This window comes from Gorilla gorilla, chromosome 12 (genome assembly GCF_029281585.2).
Source record: "Gorilla gorilla gorilla isolate KB3781 chromosome 12, NHGRI_mGorGor1-v2.1_pri, whole genome shotgun sequence".
Classification (NCBI taxonomy): Eukaryota; Metazoa; Chordata; class Mammalia; order Primates; family Hominidae; genus Gorilla; species Gorilla gorilla.
Genome location: NC_073236.2, coordinates 36,121,528 through 36,145,453, shown reverse-complemented (window position 1 = coordinate 36,145,453; position 23,926 = coordinate 36,121,528). Strand labels below are relative to the sequence as shown.

Genomic DNA, 23,926 nt, shown 5'->3' with positions numbered 1-23,926 from the left:
CTCTGTGTGTTGCACAGGCCTCATAACCATCAGTTGTTACTGATGCTTGTTTTGGTTGTCAAAGAAGAATGAGGAGAGGAGTTATAGGAGGTGGACTTGGAGGTTTGTTCGGGGTCACTGGCTGCAGCAAGTCTCCTCCCACACAGCCGACCCCATTCCTCAGACCTGCACTCTGTACAGCATGGGTACTGACCAACTCACGGTTAAATGGTGAGTTTGACTTGCTGTCCACTAATGACCACCTTTTGCGATCAGGTCCCGACTCTCTGTCTAGCTAAGCTCCTGCCCAGCAGATCCCCTGGGTTCCCTTGATATTGTGACAGGAGATGGTGAGCCCAGTAGGTTTGGATTATGCCTCCAGTTTATTAAAAAGCAGGTATAGAATTTTGCAGAACTATCAAACAGACAGACAGTTCTGTGATTTTTGGAGAGCTAAGGCATTGCCCGTTTCACAGAAAATTGCTTCTAACAATCCTACAGGGATAAAACCTGCTTATTAATGCAGAGAGAGGTGCTGAGAAGACATGAGCCCTGGTGGTAATGATAGCCGACACATCCATAGCACTTACCCGCTACTGCACAGTGTGCAAAGCACTTTTTAAGTCAACTCATTTGATATTCATGATAGCGTAGGAGAAACTGAAGCACAGCTGAGGTGCCCACCATCAGCAGAGCTAGGCCGGCATCAGAGGTGGGTTCTTTTTTTTTTTAATTTTTATTTATTTATTTATTTTTATAATTATACTTTAAGTTCTAGGGTACATGTGCACAACGTGTGGGTTCTTAACCACACATTTAAACTGTTTCTCTGCTGTCTCTGTCACATCAGGAAGCTGGGCCTCCAAGCCCTTCTCGGACTCAGAATCCTCCCAGCAGACACCCAGGCAGAGGAGCGTGAACTCTCAGCCCCTAAAAAGGTTGGTGATGTGGCTGTGAGGACCGCAGTGCATTTAAACCTGTCTGCAGAGTGAGACACGCTCTGGCCTGGAAAGATTAACAGGCTGGGAGAAACAAGAGGGTGTGACCACTTGACCTTATCTGGGATGGCCAGCTTTCAGATAGGGTAACTACTAAGAAGTCACTAACGCTCATCTCTTCATTGTGAGTGAGGTTGAGATTTCCTGCCTTATCTCATTGGTTGCCCCCAAACAGCAAATCAGGGGTGAACTGTGAGCTTGATTAGACTTCTTCCTTTCGGATGGGCACATTGATAAACAGACGCTGGCCATACACTCTCAGAACTGGGTGTCCCATTTTATTCCTGATTGTAGCATCTGGCCTACCTCTCATTGTTTTATTAGCCATTATAAAACCAGTATCCTTTTATTAGAAGGTATTGGGCCTAAAATGCAAAATACCATCAATTAAAGGCAAAACGGCTGGTGACTACAGGTCATGTAATGGGACATGTATGGCCAGGCCATACCACATGTGACTCTTTACCCGAGGCCAAGTCAGAACGGACAGGGTAGGGGGTTCCTGCTGCCTCCAGGCCGCTCTTCCTCCCCATTCCCCCTTCCTCAGAGGCGCTGACTGGGGAGGCTGGCCACTGCTGGGGGTCTGCCATGAGTTGTTTCTCTAAAGTACACATACTCTAGTCAGAGAATTTTGACGCCCACAAGCAAGGATGCTTAAATGAAGGTCCATTCATTCCATTGAGTACCTATTATGTGCTTGGCTCTATGTACAGTATGCCCACCTCATCACATTCCGACAAAGACTACTGTTTGTGCACAGACTAGGGGAGCGTTAAGGTCATGCAAGACACAGCCATTTGCCCCTGGAATGCAGGTTGACTTGCTGCTGAAGGACTGTGCTGGGAACAGTGGGAAGGGGGCTAAGGCTCAGCAGAGTAATTGATGTCCTGGGGAAGATTCACAGCACTTTGACTTCAGAAGGGGGCTTGGTGAGGGCCTCCACTTGGTGAAGGGGGTTGGATCAGAGTGGGATGCTGAACGTTGTCTGGGATGACGGGAAGGGGATTTAGAGATTACAGGGGCAGGTAGGGAGAAACAGTCTTGGAGAAGGGTCCTCTAACCTTAGTGGAGGATGGTCTCCTGCTGGGTGAAATGCCTGGGCTGCTCCTGCAGAGATGAGAAGCTTGGAAAAGACTCCCAGTGTCAGGGAGATGAGATGGAAGGGGTGTGGTGCTGATGCTAGACTCATGATTTTAATTTGTTTTGCACAGCTCTTGCCTGCTTAGAGTGGGGTCCTCTTTCTCACATGGTAGGGGGTGGAGAGGTCACTCAGGAACCTTCTCCTTGCCATCTCTTGGTAGGAGTGTTAGTGATGGCACCAGCAATGACCATGGTCATGGGGAGAGCAACGGCTAACGTTAATTGAGTTGTCACTGTGTGCCAGATCCTGTTCTAAGCCCTCTATCCATTTTACCTTCAGGACAGCCCTGTGAGGCAGGCTACAGGTGCCTAGAGGATCTTCTGTACTGACTACAAGCCTGTAAGTGAAGAAGCAAAACAGGCTCTGGATCTTGGAGGTCCTTGAATTCTCCTGGGGCTCAACTTGAGGATGCTCACGGCTCAGGCCTGAGAGGGGAGAAGCATAGTGGGCAGGCATCTCCTCTCTGATCACCTACTTAGGTTTTGGTTCCCCAAGGATGATTTGCTGCCATCCTGCTCAGGAGTGTGTGAAAAACACAGAATGACAGTTGCCACTCCAGGCCCACTAAATTCAAATCTCTTGGGACAGGGCTTGGGATTCTGCATTGTCACCAGGGCCATGCGTAGGCAAGTTAAAGTTGCAGACCTCCACTGTGGGGAGTAATTGCCACCTTGCACAGTTTCTCCTTGGTTCTACAGGTAAGGATGGAGTTTTGGGAAGACTCACATATATAGAATCTCATTTTGGATTCCGGGCAGGAAGTGAATTACTTATATTCAAATGTATCCTGACAGCAGAGAAACACACACAGAGGCTTTTGATAACGTGGATAGGTCTGTTGGATTGTACCTCCAAAAAAATCCCAGAGAGAGATTTAAAACCTCATGACATTCCCCAGCAGACCATATGTAAATCCACATGATGGCAGAGTTACTTTTAAAAACAAAAAAAGCAAAGCTGCAAAACAATGTGAATATACTTCCCAATATTTATCTGAACACTTAAAAATTGTAAGAGGTTAAATTTTGTGTGTTTTTTAAATTACAAAAAAAGTGAAAAAGGCCACCTCCAGGAGCATGGGGATATCCCAACCTTTGAATTAAAAGCAAAGCTTTTGTAGTACCACATTCTTGCAAGGCTCAGAGAAGTCTTGCCCAGTGAAGATTCCTGATGAAATACCGCCTTGCCAGGGCTTCCAAGCTTTGATGGGGAGTGAGCAGAAACCTTCCCAGAGTTGTGTCTAGAACAATACAAATATGAATACAGACAACTCATACAGAAAGTAGGCTGGAGGCAGATCAGTGCCCAGGGAGCAAAGGCACCAGATGGACCTTGAGAATTGAGAGTTGGTGCAACCTGATGTGATTTTCAGGATCTCAGTCACAGCAAAACAGCAAACGAGATGTTTCTCTGATGGGCACAAGGTGTAGGATAAATAAATTAACAAGGAGAGGAGATGTGGTAAAGAGGGGAGAGAGAATTATTCAATCCACTTCCTAGAGCAGTCCTGGGACTATAAGTCTCCGGACCACCATCCTCCAAGTAAATCCCAGCCCTTAGGAAAGTAAGGGAAAAGAGCCCCTTAGTTAGACCTGAGCTCCCCTTTGGAGGCTGGGGGCTGGAAATGGGTGTAAGCAAATGTCTGATGTTGGCTGTCTAGCATTAGAATATCCCCTGCACCTTGAATAGCTCCATGCAGTCCCTCCCTTGGAAGATGGTGACTCTAATGTGCCAGGAGACCCACGTGAGAGCAGCAGTCCCAGATGTTGTAGGGTATGTGATGTTTCTGCCTTAGTTCTTATAGGTCCAGAGATCACAGTACAGCACCATTCAGATGGAGTCAGCCTCTCTGGTAGCATTTCCTGAAGGCTGTCAAACGACATCCTTCTTATCACCCGTCTTCACACTCTGCAGCCCAGCCAAAGTGAAATGTGTGGGGCGGCAGGCTGAGACTCTTGGGCACGGGCAGGAACTGCTGCCCACAGATGGAATTTCTTTTTCATAAAGGACACAATACATCAGGTCTGTTCTTAAGGCCTTTCGACTGATTGAGCCAGGCCCACCCAGATTATCTAGGATAGCTTCCCTTGTTTAAAGTCAACTGACCATGGACCTCAGTCCCATCTACAAGATACCTTCACAATACCTAGAAGTGTTTTCTTGAATAACTGAGCACCGTGGCCTAGCTAAATTGACACATAAGGTTTTTCCTGGTGACTACCATAATTTCCCTGATGGCTAATGATGGAGATCCGCTCTTCATGTACTTATGGCCAGTCATAGATCCACTTTTAAGATCTTGCCCATTAAAAAAAAAGGGTTGTTTGCCTTTTTACTACTGAGTTGTAAGAGTTATTTTATATCCTAGAAACCAGTCCTTTATCAAATAATATGTATTGCAAATATTTTCTCCCCGTCTGTGGTTTGCTTATTTGTTTCCTTGTTAGTATCTTTTTTTGAGTAGAGGTTTCGAATTTTAATGGAGACAAACATCAATTTTTTCGTTTATGTTTAGTGATTTTTGTAACTTGACAAATAAACATTAGCCTACCTCCATGGTCACAAATATTTCTTCCTAAGTTTTAGATATTTTGTAGTTTTAGCTTTTACATTTATGTCTATGATCTAATCTATTTCCTGTAAATTTTTATTTATGGTGTGATTTATTGTTTATGGTCATTTTTTCCCCATATGAATATCCAGTTTTTCTAATTATCATTTGTTGAAAAGACTTTCTTTGCCCCATCAAATTGCCTTGGGACTTTTGTTGAAAATCAATTGACCATATATGTGTGTGGGTCCTTTTTTGGACTATTTTTCATTCAGTTGATCTATATGGCAATCCTTTCACCAAAACCACACCTTATTGTTTAATGTAGCTTTAAAGTAGGCCTTGAGATGAGGTAGGTTAAATCCCCCAACTTCATGGTATTTTATTAAGAATGATTTGGAAATTTTAGTTCCTTTATATTTCTACATGTATTTTAGAGTAAGATTCCTAGTTTCTGTCAACAAACCTGCTGGAACTATGTGTGGAATATCATTGAATTTATAGAGGTTTGGGGGAGAATTGACATCTTAATAATGTTGATTTTTTCCCCCAATCTATGAACTTGATTTATCTACTTATTTTGATCTTCTTTAATTTCTCTGAAGAATGTTTTAGTTTTCAAGGTAGAGGTTCTTCTTTGGCTAAATTTATTACTAAATACGTTGTGGTTTTTGACACTGTTTTAAATTAAAAATTTTAAGATTTTATTTTCAATGACTTGTTATTTATACATAGAAATACAATTGAGTTTTGTATATTGACTTTATATCCTGCGACTTTGCTAAAGTCACTTATGAATTCTAATAGTAGTAGTGAATATGTCTTAGGAGTTTCTATATAAATAATTATGACCTAGCAAATAGAAATATTTTTGCTTTTTTCCTGATCTTTATGCCTTTTCTTTTTCTTGCCTTATTGCAGTGGCCAGGACCTTGCTCAGTACAATGTTTAACAGAAGTGGTCACAGTGGGCATCCTTGGCTTGTTCCCAATCATAGCAGAAAAGCATTCATTGATTCACTGTTAAGTATGATGATACCTGTAGATTTTTTTTGTGGATATTTATAGGGGGTTCAAGGGATTTGGGGACTGATCAAGAAAAAAGATATCACCATGAGCGGCAGTAACACACACAAAACTTTATTGGGTGGCACTTGGACAGGGTTGAATGAGAGGTGTGGTCCCTTGTAGCATGAGGCCTCCCAGAGGCTTGTGGTAAGGGGCCACTCACAGAAGGAGGGCAAGAGACAGGGCATCAGAAACAGGTGCCGTGGTGATGTTGCTCAGTAGCATAGTGGGGAGTCTCTGTTAGAAACCCCTGAAGGGCAGCAGTGGTTTCAGGGCTTACAGTGTCAGGGCCCTATCTAAGCAATAGGTAACAGCTGTCAGATGAGGTTTCGTGGGGTACACGAAGCACACAGAATATAAATGGCTGAACGTATGCTTGTTTTTTAAAACAAGCATTTTAATTATAATTGGATGTGCAAAAATTTGAGTTTGTTGCTGACAGACTTTGAGCTAACAGGTCTCATCTAGTACAGAAGAAATAAACAACCTAGAGACCAACACACAGAGGTTGTCTTTGACTGATTTCTATAACCATGCCCTTCATCAGTTTGAGGAAGTTCTCTTTTTCTGTTTTCCTGAAAGTTTGTATTGTGAATGGATCTTGAATTATGTCAAATACATTTTTCTGCACCTATTCAGAAGAGCTCTTCAACTGAAATTAACTGAATTACATAGAGTTTTGATTGTTAAAACAGTCTTTTATTTCTTGTATGAATTTAACTTGGTCATGAGGTAGCCCTGTTTTAGGCATTACTGGCTCTGATTTGCTTATATACTAATTTGCTTTCATTGTAATCTTTGTTGAGATTTGAGTTGAACTGGGCTCATAAAACAAGTTGAGAAATGTTACCTTCTCCCTTATTTTCTTTATTTTTTTTTTCTTGTTTTTTATATCTTTTGTTTGTTTGTTTTAGAGACAGGGTCTTGCTCTGTTGCCCAGGCCGGAGTGCAGTGTCATCATCTTGGCTCACTGCAGCCTCAACCTCCCTGGCTCAAGTGATCCTCTCACCTCAGCCTCCCAAGTAGCTGGGACTACAGGCATGTGCCACCATGCCTGGCTAGTTTTGTATTTTTAGTAGAGACAGGTTTCGCCATGTTGCCCAGGCTGGTCTCAAACTCCTGGATTCAAGCAATCTGCCTGCCTCGGCTTCCCAAAGTGCTGGGATTACAGGCGTGAGTCTCTGCACCTGGCCTACTTTGTTTTTTTTTTCAAGTGACTCAAAACAACAGAAATTTATTCTCTTGCATTTCCAGAGGTCAGAATTCTTAAAATCATGGTGTTGGCAGCCTTCTTCTCGAAGCTTCAGGTTGAGAATCTGTTTATCTTTTCTAGCTTCTAGAGGCTGTCTGCGTTGCTTGACTTCTGTCCCCTTCCCCTATTCCTCCCCCATTTTCTGAAAGAGTTTGTTAAGATTGTTATTATTTCATATTTATTTATTTATTTTCTTGAGATAGGGTCTCACTCTGTTGCCCAGGCTGGAGTGCAGTGGCACAATCTTGGCTTACTGCAGCCTCGACCTTCTGGGCTCAAGTGATCCTCCCACTCCAGCCTCCTAACTGGGACCACAGGTGCATGCCACCACGCCTGGCTAATTATTTTATTTTTTGTAGAGATGGGGTCTTACTATGTTTCCCAGGCTGGTCTCGAACTCCTGAGTTCAAGCAATCCTCCTGCCTCAGCCTCCCAAAGTGCTGGCATTACAGGTGTAAGCTGCCATGCCCAGCCTATAATTTTGTCTTCAAATATTTGATAAAATTCACCAGCTAAACCATCTGGGCCTGAAGCTTCTTTTGTAAAAAGGGCTTTGATAGCAAATTTACTTTCTTTAATAGATATAAGGTAATTTATACTTTGTTTCATTTTATGTCAGTTTTGGTTGGTTATATTCTTCAAGGTTTATTTTATCTTCATTTTTGAATTTTCAGGAAATAGTTTGTCCATAATATTATTTTATTAAGATTTGAATGTCTGTATGCACTCTAGTAGTGATAACCCCTTTGTATTTGTGTTTTCTCTTTTTTCTTGCTAATTAGAGGCTTATCTATGTTGTTTGTTTATTTCAAATAACTAATTTTTGTGGTTGTCATTTTACCTTGCGATTTCTTCTTTGTTGCATGGATTTTTAGAAATATGTGTCTCATTTCCAAATATTTTGAGATTTTCATAAATATCTTATTGTTATTGGCTTTTCATTTAATTTCACTGTGGGCCAAGAACACACTTTATATGACTGCAATTCTTTTAAATTTATTGGAACTTGGTTTATGGCCAAGCACATGGACTGACTTGGTGAAAGCAACAAGCATACTTGAAAGTAAATATATTATCTGGGATTTGGCATACAGGTCAAGATGGTTGAGATAATCTCTACTGGTTTTTGGTTTTGGTCTACTTGTTCTAGGAAGTGTTGAGAGAAAGAAGTTAAAATCTACAACTATATAAGATGCAAAAGCCTTGCAACCATGTATGTCCATTCACCCTTCCACGTGTTCCTATTTGTGCCATAGTTGCCATGTTGCCATATGTATTATAACTATATGTATATTAAGGAAATACACAGAAAAATATTTGAAAATATTCACCTGGATAATTGTTATTTCAGATCCCGTTCATCTCAACCTTAAGATATGATTTTATGTTTTCTATCAATTCCCATCAGCCTGAGGAATTTCCTTTAGCATTTCTTATAGTGCAGTTCTTCTGATGATATATTCTTTTGGCTTACTTTTATCTGCAAAAGTCTTCATTTTGCTCTAATTTTTGAGGTTATTTTCACTTGATGTGGAATTTTGGGTTGAGAGGTTTTATTTTCTTTCAGCACTTTAATGATGTTGTCCCACTGCAGGGGCATTGCCTTTATAGGTGCTGATGAGAAGCCAGTGGTTTCTAATTATTATTCCCCTTTATGTGATGTGTCGTTTTTTATTCTGGCAGCTGTCAAGACTTTTTCTCCTTGTTTGGTTTTCAACATTGTGACTATGACGAAATGATTTTCTTCCTATTTACTCTGGGATTCACTGAACTTCTTGGATCTATAAATTTACATCTTTAGACAAATTTGAGAGATTTACTGCCATTATTTCTCCAAATATTTTTCCCCGTTATCTCTCTCTTCTCATCTTAAAACTCGGATTACAAAGTGTGTATTTCCCCACAGTTTCTGAAGTCCTATTTATTTAAATCTTGTATCTCTTTTTCAGATTTGACAATTTCCATTGATCAGTCTCAGAGCTACTGACTCCTCTGTCATTTCTATTCTGTTCTTAAGCCCATCCAGTGGATTTTTTTTTTTTAACATTAAGACATTGTATTTTTTAGTTCTGGAATTTTCATTTGTTTGTTTTTTTAACAGTTTATTATAAGCATATTTTCTTTGACTTTAATGAACATAGTTATTATAGCTGCCGTGAAGTCCTTGTCTGATAATCCAACAGCTGGATCATCTCAGGGTTAATTGGCTTATATTTTTTCTTTTGAAACTCGATGATCACATTTTCATGGTTACATGTTGAATAACTTAGAATTTTAACCCATACTTTATAAATGTTAGGTTGTAGAGACTCTGAATTCTGTTACATTCCTCAGAAGACTTGTTATTTTTGTTTTAGCAGACAATTAACTTTCTTGAACTTATACTGAAAATGCTGCATCTTGAGTGGCAGTTAAAATTTCAATTTAGCTCTTTTACCCTTAATTGATCTGTTTGCAATCTGTCTGTGCATATATGGTTAAGAAGTTAGAGGCTGGCTGTGGTGACTCACACCTCTAATCCCAGCACTCTGGGAAGCTGAGGTGGGTGGATCACTTGAGGTCAGGAGTTCAAGACTAGTCTGGCCAACACAGCGAAACCTCATCTCTACTAAAAATACAAAAATTAGCTGAGTGTGGTGGTGCATTCCTGTAGTCCCAGCTACTTGGGAAGCTGAGGCAGGAGAATGGTTTGAACTTGGGAGGCAGAGATTGCAGCAAGCTAAGATTGCACAACTGGACTCCAACCTACGTGACAGAGCAAGATTTAGTCTAAAAAAAAAAAAAAGTGTCAGAGACGTGGGCCAAGTTTATGCACAAAATCTATGGCTCCTTGTCTTTGGATCTTTCCTTGCTATTATTCTCTCTGTATACTCTAAGAGCTGTAGTTTTCCCAAACTATGTTTTCTGGTTTTTCAAGCCAGAAAGACTGTAAGTCTTCATTCAGAGTTTAAGCCTCCATGTGTGGTACTTACCATGTCTTTTCTTAGCCTGCCCTTAAGCTAAAATATGTAATAACAGGATGCTCACCACATCAGAATCTGCTTACTTTGGTGGAGGGTCTTTCTTAAGAATTTATTTGAATATACTGGAAGTGGAACTCCTCTCACCTTCATTTTGAAGGCTAGTTTTACTGCATATACAATTCTTTGCTGATAGGTTCTTAAATTCTTTTCTTTTTGCACTATGCCATTCCAATATCCTCCAGTGCCTATAGCTTTTGTTGAGAAGTCATCTGTAATCATGTCAATCTTCCTCTGACTGTAATATGTTGTTCTTTTCTCTGGTTTCAATATTTCCTTGTTAGCAGTCTGACTATGATGTGTGTAGGAGTAATTTCTTTATGTTTATCATGTTTTGAGGTTCCTTAGGCTTCTCGAATCTATTAATATTTTCTACCACATTTTGGAAGTTTTCAGTTATTTTGTCTCCAGTGATTTTTTTTTCTTTCTCTTTTTCTATCTCCTCCTCTTCTAGGTCTCCAATTACACATAATTTGAAATGCCTGAAATTATTCCATGGGTCTCTGAGGTTCTGTTAACTTTTTTCAATATTCTTTCCCTTTTTATTTGTTTTTTTGGATTGAGTAAATTTTATCAATCTATATTCAAATTCAATAATTCTTCTGCCCTTTCCATTTTACTGCTCAGTCTATTTAGTGTACTTTATGTAGTAACTTTTAGCTCTCGAATTTTCCACTGGCATTTTAATACCTTCATTTCTGTATTGAGATTACCCATTTCTTCATTGATACTCTTTCTTTTATAGTAGCTACTTTGATGTCTGCTATACAACAACTGGAATAAATCAAAATTTTTATTGAATGTTTGTCTTTTATCATAAGAATAGAATACATTTTCCTGTTTCTTTGCATGCCTACTAAATTTTGGTCCAAAATTGGACTGCAGGCAATATATTCTAGTGATTCAGGATTCTGTTGTGTTCTTAAGGATTTTTCTTGTGTGTGTGTGTGTGTGTGGTTGTTTTTCGTACACTTAATTTTTTATTTTCAATTCTAGTAGGCAATCAACTTGCCTGGACTCAAACTGCAAACTTTTTTCTCTTGTAATATGAGGGAGTTCACATCTCTAGTCTGTTCTTATGGCTTCAAATTGCTGCTTTTATCCTGGCACCTTGGGTGTTTTCCCTATGCCTACATAATATAGTGGTCATCCAGGGATTTGGGCAGCTTTGAGGGCTCACTCTTTTAGTGGTTCCCTTGCTTAAATTTCCATCTGTTTTTCTAGACTTGGGTTCTGTCCCCTGGTACTTTAAGCCCATAAGACATTAGATTACTGCTGCCCAAGCTGCACATGGCTTGCAAATGCATTTCAGTTAAAAAGCAGCAAACACACAGACCTTTCCCTGTGCAGCTTTGTTTCTGAACAGTAGATTCCTCTCTAGTTTCTGCCTAATTTTTTCACAGAGTTCCCTGGGTTCTCCCTTGTACATGCCTAATTTAGGGGCTAGCTAGGAATCAGGGCAAAGTTCATACTTAGGTTTTATGATTCACTCTTACTGTAGTTTCTTGCTGCTGAGCGTTTTTCTTTAAACTTCCACTTTTTTTCTAGCCCTGAACTCTTACTTCTGGCACCTTGAGCCAGTTAGGCTATAGTTTTTTGTTGCTTTGACCCTGAAAGTTGGGGAGTGCCCTCAGGCCAGAATGTCACAAACTCACAATTCTTTCCTTCTCCATTTGCAGTTTTAAAGAATAAACTCTCCAGCAGCTTCTCTCTGTTCTTGAGCATTTTATTGTGCCTTTAAATAGTGGTAACTTAAAAAAATTTATCCAGGTCTTATTAGTTTGTTCTCAGAAAGGAAAGAAGTGTAATGGACTCACAGTTCCACATGGCTGGGGAGGCCTCACAATCATGGCAGAAGGTAAGGGAGGAAAAAAGGCATGACTTACATGGAAGCAGGCAAGATAGCATGTGCAGGGAACTCCCCTTTATGAAATCATCAGCTCTCATGAGACTTATTCCCTATCACAAGAAAAGCATGGGAAAGACCTGCCCCCATGATTCAATTACCTCCCACTGGGTCCCTTCCATGACATGTGGGAATTATGGGAGCTAAAATTCAAGATGAGATTTGGATGGGGACACAGCCAAACCATATCATTCCATCACTAGCCCCTCCCAAATCTCATGTCTTTACATATCAAAACAAATCATGCTTTCCCAACAGTACCCCAAAGCCTTAACTCATTTCAGCATTAACTCAGAAGTCCACAGTCCAAAGTCCCATCTGACACAAGGCAAGTCCATTCTGCCTGAGAGCCTGTATGATCAAAAGCAAGTTATTAATACAACCATTCCAAATGAGAGAAATTGGCCAAAATGAAGGAGTTAGGGCAGTCACATCTTAAAGCTCTGAAATGATGTCTTTTCACTCCACGTCTCACATCCAGGTCATGCTGATGCAAGAGATAAGCTCCCCTGGCCTTGGGCAGCTCTGCCACAAGGGGGACTTTTCAGAGTACAGCCCCATTTCTGGTTGCTTTTATGGCTGGTATTGAATGTCAGTGGCTTTTCCAGGTGCATGGTGCAAGCTGTTGGTGGACCTACCATTCTGCGATCTGGAGAACAGTGGCCCTCTTCTCACAGCTCCACTAGGCAATGCCTCAGTAGGGACTCTGTGTGGGGGATCTGTCCCCACATTTTCCTTCTGCACTGCCCTAGCAGAGGTTCTCCATGAGGGCCCCATCCCTGAAGCAAACTTCTGCCTGGGCATCCAGGCATTTCCAAACATCCTCCGAAATCTAGGCAGAGGTTCCAAAACTTCAGTTCTTGACTTCTTTGCACCCACAGGCCCAACACCACTTGTAAGCTGCAAAGGTTTGGTGCTTGCATCCTCTGAAGCAACAGCCTGAGCTGTACACTGACCTCATGGCTGAAGCTGAAACAGCTGGGATGCAGAGCACCCTGTTTGAAGGCTGCATAGAGCAGAGGTGTCCTGGGCCCAGTCCACAAAACCATTTTTTCCCTCCTACACCTCTAGGCCTGTGATGGGAGGGGCTGCCATGAAGGTCTCTGACATGCCCTGGAGACATTTTCCCCATTGTCTTGGTGATTAGCATTTGGCTCCTCATTACTTATATATATTTCTGCAGTCGGCTGGAATTTCTCCCCAGAAAATGGCGTTTTCTCTCCTATTGCATCATTGGGCTGCAAATTTTCTGAACTTCTACGCTCTGTCACCTCTTGAGTGCTTTGCTGCTTAGAAATTTCTTCCACCAGATACCCTAAATCATCTCTCTCAATTTCAAAGTTCCACAGATCTCTAGAGCAGAGGCAAAATGCTGCCAGTCTCTTTGCATAGCAAAGGCAACCTTTACTACAGTTCCCAACAAGTTCCTCATCTCCATCTGAGACCACCACAGCCTGGACTTTATTGTCCATATCACTGTCAGCATTTTAGTCAAAGCCATTCAATGAGTCTCTAGGAAGTTCCAAACTTTCCCACATTTTCCTGTCTTTTTCTGAGTCCTCCAAACTGTTCCAACCTCTGCCTGTTATCCAGTTCCAAAGTTGCTTCCATATTTTCTGGTATCTTTACAGCAGCACCCCACTCCTGGTACCAATTTACTGTATTAGTCTGTTCTCATGCTGCTAATAAAGACATACCCGAGACTGGCTAATTTAGAAAGAAAAGCGATTTAACGGACTCACAGTTCCACATAGCTGGGGAAGCCTCACAATCACGGTGGAAGGTAAAGGAGGAGGAAAGCCATGACTTACTTGGTGGCAGGCAAGAGAGTGTGTGCAGGGGACCGCCCCTTCATGAAACCATCAGCTCTCATGAGACTTGTTCACTATCACAAGAATAGCAGGGGAAAGACCAGCCCCATGATTCAATTACCTCCCACTTGGCCCCTCCCATGACACATGGGAATTATGGGAGTTACAATTCAAGATGAGATTTGGGTGGGGACACAGCCAAACCATATCAAGATCTTAAAATTTTTACCTGTAAAAGGATTTGCATGATTACTTCATATGGGCACATTATTGACAGTTCTCTAAATGTAGTTTTTTTGTTTGTTTTGTTGTGTGTGTGTGTGTGTGTGTGTGTGTGTGTGTGTGTGTGATGGAGTCTCACTCTGTCACCCAGGCTGGAGTGCAGTGGCCCGATCTAGGCTCATTGCAACCTCTGCCTACCAGGTTCAAGCCATTCTCATGCCTCAGCCTCCCAAGTAGCTAGGATTACAGGCATGCACCACCATGCATGGCTAATTTTTATATTTTTAGTAGAGATGAGGTTTTGCCTTGCTGTCTAGATGGGTCTTGAACTCCTAGCCTCATTTTATCCACCCGTCTCAGACTCCCAAAGTGTTGGGATTATAAATGTGAGTCACTGTGTCTGGCCTAAGTCTAGTTTTAATTTGTTTTTCTCTTATCATGAGTGAAGTTAAACATCTTTTCATATTTTTAGATCTATTCTTACATCTTTATAGATAGTTCATTGTCTTTTGCCTATTTTCCTGCCAGGTCTTTGGTCAGTTTTTCCATTGAATTTTAAAGAGTTCTTTGTATTTTACAGACTCCAGCCCTTTGTCTGCTATTTACTGCAAATGCTTTCTCTCCATTTGTCATTTGTCTTTTGACTTTCTTTATGTTGTCTTTGGAAATATATTTTTAAAAATGCATTTTTATCTAGTCAAGGTTAGCAACATTTTATTGCACCTGGAATTTGAGTTAGAATTCACTCATGTTTTCTTCTAGTACCTGTCTGCTTTTTTTTTTCTTTTATCCATTTGGAGTTTATTCTTGTATGTGGTGTGAGGCATGGATCTAATTTTATTGTTTTCCAATGGCTATCCATTGTCCTAGTACCTGTTATTAAAGTTTCAGTGATTTGAGATGCCACCTTTATAATATACAACATTTTCAAATATAGTCAGTCCTCTGTATCCTCAGGTTCTGCATCTGTGGATTCAACCAACTGTGGATTGCAAATTACACTATTCATGGGATGTGGAACTCATAAATACGGAGGGCTGACTTTTCATATCCGTGGGTTCCACAAGGCCAACTGCAGGGCTTGAGTATTCTCAGATTTTGGTATCCAAGGGGTTCCTGGAACCAATCTCTTAAGTACTGAGGGACAATTGCAGATATATAGATAGGTAGATAGACTGACAGATAGATGATAGATAAATAATATATATTATGTCTTTTTTGGACACCTAGTCCATTTGCCTTTCCTTGTGATAGTACCACACTATTATTTTTTTAACTTTTAAGTTAAGGGGTACATGTGCAGGTTTGTTACATAGGTAAATGTGTTTCATGGGGATTGGTTATACGGATTATTTCATCACCCAGGTATTAAGTTTAGTATCCATTAGTTATTTTTTCTGTTTCTCTCCTTCCTCTCACTCTTCAACCCTCTGATACGCCACAGTGTGTTTTGTTCCCTCCACCATGTGTCCATGTGTTCTCATCATTTAGTTCCCACTCATAAGTGAGAACATGCAGTATTTGGTTTTCTGTTCCTGTGTTAGTTTGCTGAGGACAATGGCCTCCAGTTCCATCTATGTCCCTGTAAAGGACATTATCTCATTCTTTTTTATGGCTGCATAGTATTCCATGGTGTATATGTACCACATTTTCTTTATCCAGTCTATCACTGATGGGCATTTGGGTTAATTCCATGTCTTTGCTATTGTGAATAGTACTGAAATAAACATACACATACATGTGTATTTATAATAAAAAATTTATATTTCTTTGGGTATAAAGCCAGTAATGGGATTGCTGGGTCAAATTGTATTTCTGTCTTTAGGTCTTTGAGGAATTGCCACACAGTCTTCCACAATGGTTGAACTAATTTACACTCCCACCAACTGTGTAAAAGCATTCCTTTTTCTCCACAACCTCGCCAGCATCTGTTATTTTCTTTACTTTTAATAATAGCCATTCTGACTGGTGTGAGATGATATCTCATTGGTGCCACACTATTTTAAGCATACAGATATCATAGTGTTTAATATGCTAACATAAGTTCCTTCCCATAGCTTTATTTTTCAGAATTTTCTTAGCTACTCACGTTTCTTTTTCCATATGAACTTTGTTGACAAAAAGAGTTAAACTCTGTAAAATATTTGTAGAGATTTATTCTGAGCCAAATATGAGTGACCACGGCCCGTGACACAGCCCTTAGGAGATCCTGAGAACATGTGCCTAAGGTGGTCAGGGTTCAGCTTGATTTTATACATTTTAGGGAGACATGAGACATCAATTAAATACCTTTAAGATATAGAATGGTTCGTTCCAGAAAGGCAGGACAATTCAAAGTGGGGGCTACAGGTTATAGGTAGATTTGAAAATTTTCTGATTGGCAATTGGTTGAAAGACTTATTATCAAGGGAAGGGAATGTCTGGGTTACCATAAGAGGTTGTTGAGACCAAAGTTTTATCATGCTGATGAAGCCTCCAGGTAGCAGGCTTCAGAGAGAATAGACTGTAAATGTTTCTTATCAGGCTTAAGGTCTGTGTTGATGTTAATGCTGGAGGGTATAATGAGGCACCTCCGACCCCCACTTCCCCTCAGGGCCTGAACCAGTCTTTCAGGTTAAACTTTAGAGTGCTCTGGCCTAGGAGGAAGGCCACTCAGATGGCTGGGGGGGTTTAGAATCTTATTTTTGGTTTACCACTTTACTATAAACTTTTCAAGCCTCATAAAACGTTTGCTGTTGTTTTTACTTGGATTGTGTTATAGTAATACATGAACTCAGGGGGAACTATCATCTTCATGATGTTCAGTCATCCTATCTAAAACAAGGGATGTTCCAGTCTACTTTGTATCTTTCAAGAGTGTTTCAAAGTTTTTCATGCATTGGTTTTGCATATTTCTTGTTAAGTTTATTCTAGGTACGATCCATGCTCACTATTTACAGGTTCCATATTTGTGAATTCACCTACCTGCTTATATTAGTCCATTCTCACATTGTGATAAATACTAGAGACTGGGTAATTTATAAAGAAAAGAGGTTTAACTGGCTCATGGTTCCGCAGGATGTACAGGAAGCATGGCAGCATCTGCTTCTGGGGAGGCCTCAGGAAGCTTCCAATTATGGTGGAAGGTGAAGAAGGAGCCAGTACTTACAAGGCCAGAGCAGGAGGAAGAGAGGGGAGGGGAGGTGCTACATACTTTTAAACAACCAATGTCCTAAGAACTCAGTCACTATACAGTACCCAGGAGGGATGGTGCTAAAGCATTCATGAGAACTCCACCCCCATGATCTAATCACCCTCCCACCAGGCCCTCCTCAAACATTGGGGATTACACTTTTTTTTTTTTTTTGAGACAGAGTTTCACTTTGTTGCCCACGCTGGGGTACAGTGGCATGATCTTGGCTCACTGCAACCTCTGCCTCACGGGTTCAAGCCATTCTCCCACTTCAGCCCCACCCCAAGTAGCTGAGACTACAGGCATGTGTCACCACACCCAGCAATTTTTTTGTATTTTTGGCAGAGACAGGGTTTTGCCATGTTGCCCAAGCTGGTCTTGAACTTCTGAGCTCAAATGATCCACCAGTCTTGGCCTCCCAAAGTGCTGGAATTACAGGCATGAGCCACCATGCCCAGCCAGAAATTATAATTTGACATGTGATTTTGGGGTGGAAACCATATCACTGCTAAAACTTATTTGTAACCTCAAAATCAATGCTCAAGCCATGTTTGCAGACAGGTGCATGCTCAAAGAAGTGAAAAAATCTGAGTTGCCTACTGCCTTCTTGTTTTAGCTCTCCTACTGTAAACACGCTTATAGGGTTGGGCATGAGTATATTAATGAGTCAGCAATATATATTAAGATACCTTTGAACAGAAACACACAAAAACAAAGTTACATATTGATTAGTTGATGAAAATATGGTGACCAGCGGCCTGCAGGAACCTAATCTTGTATGTCCCCTAGGAAAAATGATTCAGTATTCAGTGTTAGATGCCACTGTATAGAACGTTAACTACATGAATAGTGAGAATCAACTGCATTTTAGTTTCTTTGTTGTTATTGTAAATGAGGTTTTTCACTATCAACATATCTTCTAATCGATCATGATTTGTGTATATTGATTTCTGTGTATTAAATTTATATCCTTCGTCTCACTGAATTCTATTGTTTGGATTAGTGTTATTGATTCAGAATTTTCAGGTGTTGTCTTTTATCATGTGCAAACATCATTTTCCTTCTTTTCCAATTATTATTCCTCTAATTGATTTCTCTTGTCTAGTTTTGTTGGCTACAACCCATCCATCTTTTATAAGGACAATTTTTCATCTATGTGGAACTGCTCTGAGTTGGCAATAGACTGTGTCATTGAGCTGTAGACTCCTAGAGTTGGAAAGGAGCTTAGAAGTATGTAGATGACTCTCACTTGATGTATAGAATCTTTTTTACATCACTTATTTGGTGATCCAGTCTCTTTTTGAATATCTGTTCCCCTTCTCCTGAAGAACATCTTTCTGTTTCAAGGATTCACCTTGTACCCATTCCACATAGTTTACATCTGGTTTTCAATCACTCCATCCCTATAGCAATCACCCACTGCCCCTGGCTTGTGATCCAGGCCTATTATATAGGGTGGCCATAAAATCTAGATACATACGTAGTATTATTATCATCACTATTATTATTGTGTGTGTCTGTGAGTGTGTTTAACAGATTGAACCCCTTTTATTACTTCTGGTATATGCTAAAAGTACAGATTTATTCAGCAAAAAAATCAAATGTGCAAATCATCTGAGGCAATGAATGCATCCAGGTGCATGTTCAAGGATTTATGAAAATGCATTAATGTACTATCGACATTACTCTATAAAGCCAATTATCTTTAAAGGAGATTTAAATCGTAAGAAAAGAAAGTCTTTCATATATATACCATCAGTTGCCATTTCTGGTACTCTTCATTGTCTGTGTCATTCTAGAGCTGATTCCAATTGGCTTCTCTTTTTTTTCTTTTTTTTTTTTTTGAGATGGACTCTTGCTCCGGAGTAACCTCCTGGGTTCAAGCGATTCTTTTGCCTCAGCCTCCCCTCCCAAGTAACTGGGATTACAGGTGCAAGCCACCACACCCAGCTAATTTTTGTATTTTTAGTAGAGACAGGGTTTCACCATGTTGGCCAGGCTGGTCTCGAACTCCTGAGCTCAGGTGATCCACCCACCTCGGCCTCCCAAAGTGCTGGGATAACAGGTGTGAGCCACCAAGTCCGGCCAGCTTTTCTCTTTATTATGGGTTATTTTCTTGCTGTTTTTCATGCCTGTCTTTAGGCCAGTCTTTGATTGGATGTCAGACATTGTAAACTGTACCTTGTTGGATGGTGGATATTTTTGTATCCCTATAAATATCCTTGATCTTTGTTCTGGGACACAGGTATTTGGAAACAGGTTTGATCCTTCCCAGGCTTGCTTTTCAGCTTTGTTAGGCTGGGACCACGGAAACATTTAGTCAAATGCCAGTTTTGCTCCACTATTGAGACAAACTCCTGAATACTTTATCCGATGCCCCATGAATAATATTTTCCACTTTGGCTGAAGGAAACAGGAAATATTCCCAGCCCTGTGTAAACCGTAGGAATTGTTCCTTGTAATCACTTTGAGTGGTCCTTTCTCTGGTCTTCAGTAATTTCCTCACAGCCATGCACTTATTAGCTGAAGACTCAAGAGGGCCACTCCGCAGGTCTCCAGCGAGCTTTCTCTATGCAGCTCTCTGCTCACCAGCCCTGACCCTGGTAAACTCCAGCTACCTTGGTGTCCTCAGAATTCCATTTCCATCTCCTCAGCTCACAGAGGCTGCCGGGCTGTGTTTGGGTTCCCCCTCCCTATGCTGCAGCCTGGAAATGTCTCCAGGAAGCGACTGGGAAATGCATAGGGCTCATCACATTTATCTCTCAAAGAGCACTGTCCTTATCACCTGACGCCCAGTGTTTTGGAAACTGTTGTTACATATATTTTAGCAGGTGTGTTAGTTGTTTTGGTGGGAGTGTAAATCTAGTTGCTGCCATTCTGTATTGGTTGGAGGTAGAAGTTCACCATTGTAATTGCAACTTCCTCCATTACACTGAAGTAGGCACTATCATTGAACACATCAAGTGATGGCCTTGTGCACTGCAATGTAACACCAATGCAACTAGCATTGTATATATTTGCCCTGTAGTCATTTGTCTCTGCTCATACCCCACCACCAGACACCAGTGATTGTTCCAATGAGAAAGTGGAGACGAAGAGAGTGAGATGGGTACAGAGGGAAGATAACCACCTTCCAAGTCTGCTGGCATCTCTCTGGAGCCTGGCAGGCTGTCAGCACTCAATTGCTTGTTGAATAATTGAATGAATGTACTCAGGCTCACATGCATGCACGTATGAATAAATGAACCAATGCCTATGACTGGGTGGTTTCTAAACTGCTCCACTAGTTCTCCAGACCAGACACCTTGCTTCCTTCAGACCCTCATACCCTTCCTTACTTCCAGGACACAACTCTCATTAGCGGAGTCTGCTCCAGAGCCTTCCTGCTGGGAGGAAATGTCTGAGTTCTGGGAGGTACGCTGCCTCCCACAAGCACTGTTCCTTGCCTTGTTTCAAACAATTCCCTCACTCTTCAGTTCCTTCCTCACTGCATTATTGTTTTTAGCCTGATGCTGAGCGCATGTCCCTTATTTTTTTTTTTTTCATATTTTTAGAAGTGGATTAGTTCTTTAATTTCTTCACCATAACCCTGGCTACTCCTAGCTTTCAGGAATGTGAATGCCACTTTTAATTAGATTGTAAATTTTTAGACTATCAGAACTCAGCCCTATCCGTTCTATTTGCAAAAAGCATCCAATATTTTCCCCAGTGATGACCTGTGCTCTATTTTCATCTAGCCTCAGGGATCTTACCGACTAGAAAAACGAAATTTGATGGAGCGATTTCATTTTTGAAGTTAGTAAACACAACTGAATACTTTCATATGTCATTGCTAAAATGTGTTCAGAGAAAAATGGTAACAAATAATCCAACAATCCAATGGTTTTGAAATGTTTCCAATGTAAGAGTTTTTATTCTGGTTTCGGGCTCAATTAGAGTTACCTACAACAGACTACAGACAAAAATAATTAGGAAAGGCTCAATGAAAATGTCAGGAAACTATACAGTAGGGGATGTTCAGTCTTGCAGAACTCAGACAAGTTACCGAGTCTGAATTTCAGTCCTAATATTGGGTGACAAAATCTCTAATTTAGATGTGATAATTAATTTAAAACAAGATTGCGGGCTTGGATCCTGACTATGCTGACTGCTAAACAATTTGAAATTCCTGTGACAGTCATCCTTCAGGTTAAAACTTCTGGGGTGGGGCGTCTACCAGAAGATGGAATACAATTTTGTGAGTGCAGGGGGAAAACAGGATAAAGAACAGTCAGAAAAAGCCAGAACCAAGTCGTCAAGCGGGTAGGGGAGGCAGCAGGGATGGAGGGGAGAGGAGTCTTTGCTACAGACAGGGCAGGCGCAGGTGGCGCGGAGGGCGGCCTTACCTCCGCAGAGGCGCCAGTTTCAGTGTCAACGCTGAGGTCTAAGCAGCCCGGAAGGACGCTGGTCTCTTAAACATAGCTGCCACCAGACGGCCTTAAAGTGTCTCAGGGACGCTCCTCAGCCCTTTGCTGCTGTGGGTGGCTTGGAGAGTACAGGGCAGGGCTGCTCGAGGTGGAGGTGTGGCAATGATGGCGTGGCTGCTGAGTCCTAGACGCCCGGCCGCGGGGAAGTGGAGGTGGGCTGTCTGGGGAAGCAGAGTTCAGCATTACTTAAGGATGTTAGGGTCTTTGCTGCACTGGAGCCTAAACAGGCCCAGAATCTGAAGGATGATGTTAGGTGTACTATTCTTGAAAGGGATTTCAGGGTGTTCCTGAGATAAGCGATGTTGTGTTCCCCCCCATCACCCAAACCTTGGGCTCGGGGTGTGTCCCCTGGCAGGACCCATGGGAGCTGGTGCCGTGGGAGGAGCCGTCCGAGTCCGAGGGCGCCGCCTGCTGGAGTGGCTGCTTGGCGGGCCTCTTTTTCCTCCTGGGCTTCTCTCGTCTTGGCTCTCTGGAATCCTGCGTGTCCGCTTCTTTCAGTGGCCAGAAGAGGAAAGCAGAGTTCCTCGCCTCCACATCCGCTCTAGAGACAGACAGAGATCAGGGTTACCCTGCCTTGATGGCTGCGGGGTCTACAGAGATGTCCGAGCCATCCCCACGGCTGCTTCTCAGCTCCTTGCCCACGTCCCTCTTCCCATGGAAAGGAGTCTCTGGAGCGCTGTACACCCAATGCTTTAGGCTGGGCTTAGGTCCACTCAGTTCATTTCCACGAGCCTTTGGTGTTTGGGAGCCTCCCACGGCACGGAGAACTTGAGTATACGGACCCGTCCTGACCAAGCCAGTGAAGGAAAAACTCCCAGCCCAGAAGCCCCTGGAAACCCCTCAGCATAGACCTGTGTCCGCCCTAGGGAGATGAGCTTGGCCCCATCACAGCCCAGTTCATCCCTGTATTGGAGCTTGTACATCAGAGATATTCTTTCACACCCTGTGTTTCTGTAATGACTCCAAGGTATACTATCGGAAACATTTTTCCAAATGTCCAAAATGGTATGATTTGTAATGACATTGAACTTAGGAACGACTATGAAGTCACAGAGCTAGATTACTATTTAGAAAATACGCTGACAAAGCTTATTTACCCAGAAGTGCTGTCCTTCAAAGAAGGCACCTTGATAACACCGTGACCTCATTCCAGCCATGCCTCCATGGCTGACCGTTTTGGGAGCTCACCTTTTTTCAGGGCCTTCAGGGTAAGTTAAGGACACCCACTGCCTAGTGTTAAACCTTATTTTGTTCCCATAATCAGTATCAGCTATCTTGATCAACCTGCCTTCAATCTGAATAATTTTTGTTTTGTTTTTACTCCGCATAACTTCTGACTATTACTGCTTCGGATCCTTTTGGAAATTGTCAGGGAAAAACAAAACAATAAAGTGGAAAGAGAGTTTTTGCTATTTTCAAATAGAAAATTCAAATCCCTTGTGAAAGAATCAAGATTCACTACACATGATCATTTTCAAAGATTGGCTCAAAGACTCAGGAGAGATTCCCAAGAGAGATTAAAAAATTGGCCTGGGCGATAGCAGTGACATTGGGAAAAGCCTTTCTGGGAGGCCACAGACAAAATCATCTTTAAATCTGAGGCCAGCGCTTGTGTGGATGTATAGGTTCTGTGATAGCAGGTTCTGAGAGACTTCTAGGAATCATGCTTCAAGGGTACATTTACCGCCCCTGCTCTGTGAAGTCTAAAATCTTATCCATCAGGTTACCCTCAACTATCCCTCAAATTGCTACCTCTCTCCAGAGCAGAATAAGTTGATACATTCTGTTTCTTTTTCAGGGTTTTTCTCTATTTGCCATGAGTTAGGATCCATGATTACAGTCCAGTCCCTAAGCTATAATCTCTCAGAAAGAGGAGCGACAAGAAGCGGATGTGAGAAGTAGAGAGATTTTCAGGCATTAAAAGCATGGAAAGAACAAGGTAGGGAGATGCCTACCCCCCGCCTGGAGGACTCTGGCGCTGTGCTGGTTCCACTTCTGGGAAGAAAGTGCTCAGTGCCCACTCCATGCCCTCCTGGGGTCAGAACCCACCCCCTTTGCTGAATAAAGCACTGGCAGCTTGTCAGAAATCCTGCTGGGTTCCTGAGGTCTCGTTTGTATTGTGCCCTAAGTGTCTCTCTCTCAGCAAGGCTGCCTTAGAACATAAAGAACAAGAGGACCCAAGGAGTAGGCACCAGCAGATGTTTGATGAAGACCCGGTGGGGGGTCTTAGACTTTCAACAACTGAAGGGGTGGAGAGTGAAGAAATGGATAAGCAAAGGCTGTTGCTATCTGAATTGCTACTGCTGGCCCTGAAGGCTGGCGAATCTCTGTGTCTCCTTGT

General features: G+C 41.8%; 1 protein-coding gene across 4 annotated transcripts in view; it reads right to left on the bottom strand.

The window, feature by feature from the left end:
* Positions 1–20,999: 20,999 nt before the first annotated feature.
* VWA3B (von Willebrand factor A domain containing 3B) overlaps positions 21,000–23,926 on the bottom strand; it is a 225,651-nt gene continuing 222,724 nt past the window's right edge. For 3 of the 4 annotated variants that reach the window (XM_031008311.3, XM_055378491.2, XM_063695582.1), the window contains 2 exons: positions 21,913–22,126; positions 21,000–21,746 (listed from right to left, as the gene is read on the bottom strand). In XM_031008311.3, the coding sequence (XP_030864171.3) occupies positions 21,597–21,746; positions 21,913–22,126 (364 nt within the window). In that variant the 3' untranslated portion in view covers positions 21,000–21,596. The remainder of the gene's footprint in view (positions 21,747–21,912; positions 22,127–23,926) is intronic. The other variant, XR_008677081.2, reaches the window with a different exon arrangement.